The sequence below is a fragment of the Phascolarctos cinereus genome, unplaced genomic scaffold, assembly GCF_003287225.1.
Source record: "Phascolarctos cinereus isolate Bilbo 61053 unplaced genomic scaffold, phaCin_HiC Scaffold_2;HRSCAF=192, whole genome shotgun sequence".
Classification (NCBI taxonomy): domain Eukaryota; kingdom Metazoa; phylum Chordata; class Mammalia; order Diprotodontia; family Phascolarctidae; genus Phascolarctos; species Phascolarctos cinereus.
This window is the reverse complement of record NW_027555625.1, coordinates 151,167,662-151,180,019: the sequence shown is the minus strand read 5'-3', so window position 1 is coordinate 151,180,019 and position 12,358 is coordinate 151,167,662. Positions and strand designations below refer to the sequence as shown.

The following is a 12,358-nucleotide window of genomic DNA, read 5'->3' as shown; positions in this document are numbered from 1 at the left end:
AAGAACTTCTGCCTTAGACCAAATATTTCAATAGTTCATATCAACTCTCTAGATCAACCCTTGCTCAGCTTTGGGTGTTTTGTCTCTTTTCAAAGATTGGTAATAGCGCTGTCAATGCAAGATATTTAAAATGCCCTTCCATTTATTCTGAATTTAGAAGATATCATCCCAAGAGATGTGGGCTAAAGAGCCCAGCTCTGAGAAGAGTTCACCTTTGTAGATGCCTCCTATTCTTCTCATCCACAAAAGCCACTCTGGTTCTTGCAAAGATGACAAGAGTCTTCGACAGGGTCAGCAAACTAAAGCCTACCAGATTTAGCCTGCAGGCCCTTAGTCTAGGGGATTTCTGCTTGAATGAATCAACCTTAAGAGTTGTGGCCAGATCCACTGGGCCACTCCTAGTCCCAAGTCTCGAGGGAAATCAGAGAGCTTGATTCCAAGGCTAACTCTAGAGTTCAAGCTTACTGTACATTGGACTCAAGAGGATCTCAATCCAAAATGGACCTCTGGCCTACCTAAAAGCAAATAAGAACTCTCAACTATCTTCCTAACCTAGAGCCAATTTAGACCTCCCAGAGTTACTTTAGAAACCTACAACCTACTATCAAGGAACTAGAGAGGTCACCTGATCCAACCTTCTTCTTATATAGATAAGGAAATATAAACCCAATTAGATTAAGTGAATTGCCCAGTAATATAGGTAAGCCAGTGGATTTGAACCCAAGCCTTCTGAATGCTATCAATAAACAATAACTAGAAACATAACTCTTTAGAACTAAAAGAGGCTGTAGAGTTTATTTTACATACAGGGAAAGTGAGATCTATAATGGTTAAGTGACTTACCCAAGGATACACAGCAAGTTAGTGGCAGAGCTAACATTGAAACCTTAGTCTCCTAACCCACCATCCATTGCTTTTTGCCCTGTACTGTGTTGCCTTCCTAAGTCAGCCCTTTATGAGAAAGGGATAACATTTACCCAGAATTTACCGAAGCATATTTTTCTCGATGCAAGCTAAAAAGAAAATGACCATCATGCTGTAAATACATTAATGTGAAAAGCATCATTTATCATGCATTGCTCATTTATTTGTTCAATAAGTATTTATTAAATAGCCTAGAACACTGTGCTAGACTCTGGGGAAGGAATAGATAGATATAAAGATTAATTAAAACATGATCACAAAACCAAAAAGAATCTCAAATATTACCTAAACAGGAATCCTTTCTATAACTTCCCTGACAAATGTATTCCTATCCTCAAATCTAGTAAAGAGGATTTTTTTTCATAACCAGACCTGTAACTTCATCTGTAAACCCCGGTGAGGAACTTTCTCTACCTTTTCTCTGCAACTTAGACTCTTAAGAGAATTGCCTGAGCCACAGAGAAGGTAAATGATTTGCCCAGAATACCATAGCCAGTATGTGTCATAAGTGGGACTCCAAGGCCAGCTCTCTATCCACTATCCCAGAATGCTTCTCAGAACCTGGGGTGGGGGTGGGGATTAGAAGCAGAACATTAGACAATTAAGATCAGTACTCATCAAGCACTCTTAAAATATACAACATAGGCACTTAGTACATATTATACATATATTATTTTTATATACACATATATCATATTATTATTATATTATACACATGACTTTCAGTCTGCTGTCCATTGAGAATAAAAGTAGGTTCTTGGTACAAATCCCATGCTTCCCTTCACTCTTCAAAGCACTGCCCTTCATAGTAATTTGCAGTTACGTTTACTTTGATGCTGATGGGTTTCAGCCCGTTCTTTGATGAGACAGCCACTTAAGGTGACAGCACTGAGATCTCTTGACGTAAACCTGAAGCTGATGAACACTGTACAGACTTTTCTATCGTATCATTCCCTTAGATGTAATGTTAAGGTCAGCAGCAATCTAAACTCTATCAAGTCCTATAGAAATAGGAGCAAGAAATGGGCATATAATGAGGAGGTCTATTGAACAGGTGGCAATAGGCTTGTATGATGCAGTCTCTCACATGGGAAAGGCTGGGGAACTTGCTTCTAAAGAGCCCTGAGGACTTGAGGAATACAGAAACAGGGGCCAACAATAAAGGTGTTGTTTGGGGTTCTTACAAAAGAAAACTAACCCTGGTATGCCCAGGGCCAATGTGCGAAGAGATCAATTTGGCCAGCCAATAGGACAAAGGCAGAATCTTGGGAGCTTTTTGCATCCTAAATGCTTTTAATCTAGAGCCTTCTCAGGGACAGTCATCCTCTCACCAAATTTCAATGAGAATCTGTTTTGGTCTCCTGCACTACTATATCATCCCTGCCTGCTCCTCTATTTAGTGTGTGACTAGAATAACATTTTGGTGATGATCAGACTCTGAGGAAGCCACTGTAGAGACCCTGAACTGGGATAGAAAACTCAGGAAGAGGTGAGGAGTTGCTGCCTGAATGCTGCAAATCTTCAGTCTTTGTAAAAAGCAGAAGAAAAGCTACAATTCTCAACAATTGCTAGAAAGTAGGCCAGATGGAACTCACAGCCAGGCAGATCACATGAGGACTTTCAGAAAGATACATTATAAAATTTCTCCTTTTGTCCCATATGATCATCATCTCTCATATTCATTCAGCTTTCATATCCACTGCCTTATTTCATCCTTTAACAACCCTGTAAAGTGGAAGGGGAGGAATTATTGTCCCCATTTTATAGATGAGGTGTCTGAGACCTAGGAGAATTAAATGCCCAGGTCATCCAGCCATCTAATTAGTGGTAGAGCCAGAACTAAAACCCAGGTGCCTCACTGATTTTGAAAGGTACACTTTCAAACTATGAGGGAAGAGCTAGACAGGCTGAATCAGAGAAGAGTCAGAACTACGGGGACCGTTGAGTCTCCCCACCCCTCACATCCCCAGAGACATGCTTACCATCATTAATCCTTCCAGCTAAGGACTCAGCACTAAAACCAGCAAAGATCACTGTGTGAACTGCCCCAATTCGGGCACAGGCCAGCATGGCTGCCACAGCCACTGGAGTCACGGGCATGTAAATAGCCACCCTGTCTCCTCGACGTACTCCATGTTTCTTTAATGTGTTGGCCAGGCGGCATGTGGTCTCCAGAAGTTCCCTGCGGCACAGGGAAGAGGTTGACATTGGTAACTATGAAGAAGAGACATAAAATAAATTTGGCAGGCTAACTAGAATCCCCATGGGCCAACTTCACAAAGTGATTATCATTTATTTTGGATTTGAGAATGACCTATTCTTGGGATACTCAGGCAAAAGTTGCTTTGAATTGGTGTCCAGTACAAGAGTTAGAGTTAGTCTGGGCAACTGGATTCTCTCAAAGAGTATCTTCTTATTTGTGAACTTTGCAGATACACATCCCCTTCTAACAGAGAAGAGTTTAGGTTGTAATTTTTTAAAAAGGAAAGAGACAGCTTCTACTTTCTGTGTCATTCTGCAACATAGGTTACTGTCTAGTAGCTTGTGAAAAGAACAGACATGATCCTTACCCCAAATGCCAACCCCACTACAAACACTTTATTCTCAAGCCATATTAGGTATGTTCCTTGGTACAAAGGGGACAGGGAGGGAACAAAGGATCATAGCTTTCGAGCTGGAAGAAATGTAGAAGTCATCCAGTCCAGCTCCCTCATTTCACAGATGAGGCAACTGCAGCCTAGAGAGAATTAAGGAATTTGCTTACAGTCATACAGGTAGTCAGTGGCAGTGTTGGGATTTGAACCCACGTCCCCTGGCTCCAAATCCAGGGCTCTTTTACGTGACGCCATGCTGGAGACATTGTTTAATTCAGTGACTGAAGGGGGAAGGATTAGGAGTCATCTAATGAATTAGTAGTATAAGCATGCACAAAAGAGTGGGAGAATGTAGGGAGAACACACTCATCCCCCTTTTTCTCCCCTCCTCCATTAATAATGCCTCTTTGTGCTAGATACCAAACTGATTTCACTGAATTTCACAGGAGATAAGTGTTAAAGAGTGGAAGGGAAAGAATTTTTTAAAAGACAGTAAGCAGGAAGAAGCCCTGTGGGCTTACAAGTATACCCAAATACCCCATTGTTCGCAGCTCCTCACTGCTAAAGTATTTTGGGAGTGGTTCCTGGGGACATTGACCTCAGTGAGACATAAACATGTCATTCAGCCAAAGGTTAAGAGCTAGTTAGTGTACCATGTGTATTTACATAGTTCTTACTATGCATCTGCTATTTGAAAAAAAGAATATTGAAAAATACATAGCTGATTAAGTCTATGAGATGAGTATCGATGAAGATGCTGACACTTTTCAAAAGGAAATACTGTGTGCATAATAAAAAGAAGGGGAAACGTTTTCTCCTCTCTAGCAGCAACCACAAAGAAACGTTATTTCTTATAGGCCAATTGGAAAGGAAGCTAGATAAGATTTACATTTCACCCCACTGCTAAGGCTGGTTCTACATTATATAGAATGCTCACTGTGACTCTGCTATAGTTCTTTCCAATGGATTATTTTCAAAAATTGTTTCTCCCCAAAGCTTTCAGAATAAGGGCAAAAGCCTTGCTAGAAGCCCAACTTCTACTAGAAGAATTGTACCTTTTCCCCATACCAGCCACTGTAGTGCTCAATATGCCATAGTCACTCCATCTTAGCAGAGCTATAAGCAGGAGGCTGCCAAGAGGCTTACAGAGGGAAGTGGGTATACTTCTCCAAATGAGCTATGCCATGCAGGGACAGTGGAGGATCCTAGGAGAAACTCTGCAGGGAGGATGCCCATGCCATCACTCATTAGCCAGGACCTACTTTTTGTTGTGTCAGTGCAACTAAACCCAACCAGGGCAGAAAGCGTAAATACATCCTGGTCTGGAGACCTAAACCATGGAGTATGCCCAGGATGATCAGCAATGAGGATACGTGCCCGACCCAGGGAGCCCAGGGAGCTCTGTTTCTTCTTCTTTCCCTAATGACAATTGAATTCATCCCAAATGAAGGAATTCTCAGGTTTAGCTCTGCAGGTTAGAGTGAAATAGTATGATAGAGGAACAGAGATGAGGAATTTGAGAATTAATGAAAAGCTGGAAGGAGTTTGATTTAACTCCCTGTATCAGAGGGAATCTGGTTAAAATTCAGTTTGAACCTCACTTAACTCTTGTACATGCTACAACAAAAGTGATTGGGCTCTTTAGTGAGGCAGTCAGAGGAGCAGTAAGGGTCGATCAAGCAATTTGGAATAGATGAGTATATACCTACTCATAAGCAGCTACAAAATCAGTGTAGTGCCCATCAATTGGGGAATAGCTGAACAAGTTGTGGTCTATGAATGTAATGGAATACTATTGTGCTATAAGAAATGATGAGCAGGCGGACTTCAGAAAAACCTGGAAAGACTTGGATGGTCTGATGCTGAGTGAAGTGAGCAGAACCAGGAGAACGTGGTATACAATAACAGCCACATAGTGCAATGACTAATATTGATAGACTCAACCCTTCTCAGCAATACAAGGATCTAAGACATCTCCAAAGGCCTCATAATGGAAAATGCTATCCACATCCAAAGAAAGAACTGTGGAGTTTGAATGCATATCAAAGCATACTATTTGCTATTTTTTTCTTCTGTTGCATTTTGTTTCCTCTTTCTGGTGGTTCCTCCTATTGGTTCTAATTCTTCCTTACAACATCACTAATGTGAAAATATGTTTAATAGGAATGTATATGTATAGCCTATCTCAGATTGTGCACCATCTTGGGAAGGGAGGTGGGGAGGGAGGGGGAGAAAAATTTAAAACTCAAAAACTTATGGAAGTGATTGTTAATAAAGCAAAATAAATTCATTAATAAAAAATTAGTGTAGTGTATGACCATCTGCATAGTTTCATCACGATTTCGGTCCTTTTTGAGAATGAAGGACAACAACCAACCAACCAGTTCAGTGATTAGAAATACATTCGCCTTCATATCAATTCCCCCTCTTGGTGTGGAGGCATTTTATAAAATGAGTTAACAAATGGGGCACAATAGTTGTATTTAACTATCTGAAGGGCTGTCAAGGGGAAGAGAGGTTGCTCATTTTGTTTGGCCTCAGAAAGCATAATTAGGAGGAATGGGGTTGAATGCAGAGGCAGGTTTCAGTCAAACTCATCCGCCATCTGGGGATGGTCATTTGGTCAAATGAATGGTAGCATATCCTGGTGGTGGGCTGGGAAGTAACCATGGGAAAAGGAGACGCTTGAGGGCACACACCAGGAAAGAAGTACAGCTTTCCAGGGAGGAAATAACCTTAGGGCAAAGCCCCAGCTGTCCCATACTAGTTATGGCTCTGATGCCATATTTTTTGCATTCATTCACTCTTTACTTTTCGGTATCATGACAGATTCTGCAAGGCATATCTGTCTACCTTAGCCTTTTTGGAAGAAGAGCACTCTATCACTTAAACCCATTGCCTAAAATAACAACAACAACAAAAAAAAGTCCAAGGGGCAGCTAGGTGGCGCAGTGGATAGAGCACCAGCCCTGAAGTCAGGAGGACCTGAGTTCAAATCCGGCCTCAGACCAAACACTTGACACTTACTAGCTGTGTGACCCTGGGCAAATCACTTAACCCCAATTGCCTAAAAGCAGGGAAAAAAAAAAGAAGAGCACTCTATAATGGATAGTAACATTTCTGAAAGGCTAAGGCCACAGACCATAATCAAGCGTCCCCAGAATGGAAAGAGTTGGTTTGAACGTACACCAGCAACAGGAAGTGTCTTGTCACCTGAGGAGCAGTCTAGCTAAATACTTAGCTGGTACTTAGTACAACCTTCCCTGGTTGATAGTAAGTGCCAGAAGATCAGCTACTTCATGATGAATTTTCTGGCCAGGGCAGTTAGCCCACACACATATACACATATACACATGTACACATACACACACACACATATCTGCAGTAATTAAATGTACTTGAAATACACGGGATGCACATTTTTTTCTGTGTGTGTCTAAACGCAACATTTGTGGTTCTGAAGGAGAAGTTATGAAAACATGCCCTCAGATGCAAATTGGGTCCTTGTTCCCTAATCAGCTGCCTACCAGCCACAAATAGCTGTTTCATAATAACAGATGGCTACCAAATAGAAAAATCATACATGTATTCTCTCCCCAGTGGATTCATGATCTATATTAGATCAACAGACAAACAGGAAACAGAAGGCAGCTGTATTATAGGAAAGGACAGGCAGCAACTTGGTTTTCCAACTTACACAGGCCCAAGCTAATCCTAAGCGTTTCTATGTTTATTTAGTTGTTTAACTTATAGAGTTAAGTCAGACCTGATTTTTCAGGGTGATTTTGAAACAAATAAATTTGAATTAACCTTTTTCCTCTTCTTTCTCTGATGATAGGTTCAGTGAGTTATTTTAAATTCTTTTATGTATTTTCCCCTTTTAAAAAAATCTGAAACGTATATGTTTTGCTGTAGATATTATTTTTTAAAAAGACTTCTTTCAGGAAATTTGAGTCTAGTAGGCATGTGGCTTCTTCAGGGAATTTCATAAAGATTTGAAATGAGGAAAAAGGCAGGCTGTAATCCCAGTTTTTATCAGGTTGAGCTAAAGCCATCCCACTATCTTTCAGGAGACTTAACTAAGAGGACTTTGTCTATAAATAAATGATAGGGTGATTACTCCTTATGTGACCTCAGACAAGTGATTTTACCTCTGTGGACCCCGGTTTCTTCCTTCAAATAAAGGGGTTGGACTAGAAAGCCTCTGTGGGTTCTCCAACTGAGTTCTACAGTATGCTCCAATTCTTAGAGATAAAACAGGACTCAGTCCTGAGGGGGACAGCTAGGTGGCTCAGCAGATAGCCCACCTGGCCTAGAGTCAGGAAGACTAGCTGTATGACCTTGGGCAAGTCACTTGACCCTGTTGGCCTCAGGTTCCTCATCAGTAAAATGAGCCTGAGAAGGAAATGGCAAACTGCTCTACTATCTCTGCCAAAAAAAAAAAAAACCCAAACGGGGTCAGGGAGAGTTTGAAACAGCTGAACAACAGCAACAAATAGTCCTGGGGTGACTGGTCATGTGCTCCAAACCAACCAACACCACTTCCTTTTATGGACAGGCAATCCTGCCTCTCAGGATCTCCGATTGGTTTCCTTTTCTCCCTCATTTCAAACACTGACTCTCAGTGAGGCCTCAACAGTCTGTGAAGACCAGAGAAAGAACTGCTCACTTCTCAATGAAATGGGCTTAGCCTGGCTTCACAGCTGATCTCTTCTGAGTGGGTCATCACCTACAGGGTGTGATTTGAAAGGCCATAGAAAAGTTCCTAACCCTCCAGATCTCAAGATATCACTGAGAGGGACCTTGGAGACCTCTGGTCCACCCCCTTCACATTACAAATGAGGAAACTAAGGCCTGGGGAAATGAGGTGATTTAGAATCACAGGATTATCAGTCAGGAAGTAGTTGGGCCAGGGGCAGCTAGGTGGTGAAGTAGATAGAGCACTGACCCTGAAGTCAGGAGGACCTAAGTTCAAAGCTCACCTCAGACACTTGACACTCACTAGCTATGTCACCCTGGGCAAGTCACTTAATCCCAATTGCTTCAGACACACACAAAAAAAAGTAGTTGGACCATAAGAGGCCATTTAGTCCAATTCATTCATTTTTTTCATATGGGGAAACTGAGACCCAAAGAGGTTAGATGACTTGCCCAAGGACACACAAGTAGCAAGTGCCTGAGGCAGAGTTGGACTCCTGGTCCTCTGATTCCCAAAGCCAATGCTCTTTCTACCATTCCACTCTGCTTCTCATGCTGCCACAGAACTGCAATTCCACCATTAGATAGTTATTCTTTTAGGTTGCCTTTTTTTCTGGATCAGAAGTCAAAGAGGCTATGTCCTGGCTCTGTCACTTGCTGTGTAACCCAGATACATCCCTTCACATCTCTGGGCATCAGTTTCCTCATCTGTAAAATGAAGCGGTTAAATTAGATGACCTCCAAGGTCCCTTCTAGCTCTGATGAGGTATGATTCCCTCATTCTAAGCTGATAATACCTCAGGTTGATTAATTGCATCCCCTGAGGAGAAGAACCTAGGAACAGTAGGAATACTGGGCTTCTGTGGAAGGGGTGGTACAGAAAGGGGATCTGTGTCCACTAAAAACAAACTGAGTAACAGATGACATTTCTGTTCCTGCCCCTCTTCATCCCCCATGTCTCCAGGCATTTGTGTGAGCTATGGGTCCATATTATCAGTATACACATTGCATCCCCTTATCTCTAGGCACATACCCACTGACCCCCTCCCCCCAGTCACTCTAGCTATAACAGACGCCAGAGCAATGAGTTAGGAGGGAGAAGCAGAGAATTTTCAAACATCCCTAGTTTCATGAAACAAGTTGCTCTGTTCAATCAATTGTTCTAGTGACTAGTGGGTTGCTTTGTTCTGCCAACAGAGTCTAACTTGTATCTCTTAGATATTCTCAGCAATGACATGGCCCTAGCTAATGGAAAATCAGCTGCTGCTGACACCTACTCTCCATTCCTCACGGTCACCAGTTCTGTTGCTGTTCCTGAACTCTGTCAGCAAATAAATACCAAAGCCTAGCTTCAGGGAGGAGGAAGAAGGAAAGACCTTTGTCTCTTATTTCTCAAATTATGGTTTTTGGGGGGCTTTTTTAAAATAGTCAGAAAGATTTGCCCAAAGCCATGCTCACCCACTGGAAGCTCTAAGAAAACAAGGAACAACATTGTCTTCTAAGGTTTCATATGCCTTCCCCCATAGGGGAGATATCAATATTTGTCAAATAAATCCAATTCTGAGATTCCCATAAGATCCAGGTTTTTTCATCCTGGGATGAGGTCCTAACCAAGTTAATGGATACTTTCTCATATGATGCAAGCCCTTTTTCCCAATCATTCCATTAACTGGAATTTCTAGAAAAGGGATGCAAATTTGAAGGTAACCAAGTCTGGCATTTTGGATCCCAAGTTACTTCCAAGCCAGATCTTATTTCTCCTTTAACTCTTGTTAGCACTGGAAGGAGGAGGAAAACAATTATCCTCCTCCTCCTCAAGTCTTTCATGGTGATAAAAACAAACATCACTGCTCCTAATATCCTGCCAAAAATGAGGCATCAGAATTTTAAAAAGTAATAGGTGTGAGATTCTATACTTTATAAACCCTGACTAGTGTGACAATAAGACTTCTGAAGAACGCAAATCATGCTACCTAAGCAATCTTATTTCTCCTTCCTAGGACTTCATGAAGCTGGCAGCAGGAAAATATTAACCTTATTTTTTATGAATAAGTTAGGTAACACATTGGATACAGCACTGGACCAGAGTCTCTAAGACTTGAGTTCGAAACCAACCTCAGATACTTACTGGCTGTGTGACCCTGTGCAGGTCACTTAACTACTGTCTGCCTCAGTTTCCTTAACTGTAAAATGGGAGTCATAACAGAATCTACCCCACAGGGTGGTTGTAAAGATCAAATAAGATAAAATTTGTAAAGTCTTTAGCACAGTGTCTGGTATGTTTGTTGCTGTTCAGTCCTTCAGTTGTGTCTGACTCCTTGTGACCCCATGGACTGATACTGTCCACAGGGTTTTCTTGGCAAAGATACCAGAGTGGTTTGCCATTTTCTTTTCCAGTGCATTAAGGCAAACAGAGGTTAAGTGACTTGCCCAGAGAGCATCTGAGGCCAAACTTGAACTCATGTCTTCCTGACTCCAACACTCCACCACATCACCTAGCTCCATCTACTGGGCCACCTACCTAGCTGCCCCAACCTGGTCCATAGCAAGTACTTAGTAAATACATGTTCCTTTTCCTCCCTTATAAAATGGACAGAGGCAGTGTTTGGCTTTGTGACCCTTGGCAAATCACTTTCTGTTTAGGTGCTCTAAGGAATTCTTTCTAATATTATAAGTTGCAGAGAAGGTATTAGCTTACAATGGTAGAAGGAGTTACCTCATCTAGGGGTTCCCTATATCAATGAAATCTCAGGTTCCATCCCTATCCCTGTGGTCACTGGACTAGAAGTTTTCTTTAATAACCAAATTCTAAGAGCGTATGGAAGTGGAAAAAATAAGCAGATAATTTGGGCAAATGGAATAAACAGGTCCCTCGAAAAAATAGAGACCTAGATCCCCTGGGACTCAATGTCTGATGTACAGTTCTGGGGACCTAGTACTGGTTGTACCTCACCTTTCACAAGAGAAGATCTGCTGTCAGACTAGTTCATAGGATCTCCTTAGGTTTAGGCTACACTGACTTGGGCTGGTGTTATTCTAGTCACCAAATTTCCTGTTTATTTCAAAGGAAACAAAATGTGAGGTGTGGACTGAATGACTTCTAAGGTCCCTTCCATCCTTAATTATTATTATTATTCCATCCACTCTACCTTTTGCCATCACCGTCTGGAATGAGTTGGAATGGACCAGATTGGACTAATTGGATGAGATTGGAGTAGACTGAACCAAAATTGGATTGGACTTGATTGGATCAGCCTGGACTGGGTTGGATTGGAGTGGACTGGGCTAGATAGGACAGGACTAGATTGTTTTGGTCCTGACTAGATTAGACTAGATCCAACTAATTGGATTGGACTGAACTGAACTGAACTGGACTACGTTGAACCAGACTGAACTTTATTAAATTTGCCTGGACCAGATTAGATAGGACTAAACTGAACTGAATTGGACTACATTGGACCAGGATGAACTATATTAAACTTACCTGGACCAAACTGAACACAACTGGACTGAATTGGACCAGACTGGACTAGATTAGACCAAATTAGACTCAAGTGGACTGAATTACATTAAATTGTACTGTATTGGACTTCCACTTCTGGGAGCCAAGATGGAGAAGTAAAAAGGTAGTCACTCTCATTCTCCTCTACCAACCTCTGAAAACCCAGAAAATATCACCCCAGAAAAAAACCCTGGGACACCTGAACAAGAAGAAAGATGTGGAGCAGCAGCACAGCAGCCCAGCAAACGGGTCTCCCAGTGCCTCAGCAAAAATAAGCGAAGCAACACTACAAAAGGCCCCAGATGGATAAGTACCTTACAGCATTCATCTGAAAAGAGCTGAATTTTTTGCCCAAAAGTCTTCCTAAAGTCCCAGCCTTGCTGATTCCAGCCCAACACCAGGTAAGCTGTCAGAACCTCCAACTGTCAACCAGGAAGAGATCCTGAAGCCCAGGTGGTAGAGCAGGCAAACACCAACACCTGGACCTCTGAGTGCCTCAGTGGGGGGGGGGGGAAAACCAGCTCAGAAAACCACCAGGTGCCTCGGCACTCTACCACAAAGGAATCTTCCAGTGCATTAGCAGAAATGAGGGAGGCAGCATTGCAAGGGGCCCCAGGCAGATAAACACCCTGCAGCACAC

The 12,358-nt window shown here is 42.1% G+C and overlaps 1 protein-coding gene across 2 annotated transcripts in view; it reads right to left on the bottom strand.

Moving 5' to 3' along the window:
- The window catches only part of ACSS1 (acyl-CoA synthetase short chain family member 1), an 80,259-nt gene that overhangs the window by 34,011 nt on the left and 33,890 nt on the right, over positions 1-12,358 (bottom strand). Inside the window, exon 3 of one of the 2 annotated variants that reach the window (XM_020987197.2) lies at positions 2,907-3,106. In XM_020987197.2, the coding sequence (XP_020842856.1) occupies positions 2,907-3,106 (200 nt within the window). Of the gene's footprint in view, positions 1-2,906; positions 3,139-12,358 lie in introns of both variants that reach the window. The other variant, XM_078149687.1, reaches the window with a different exon arrangement.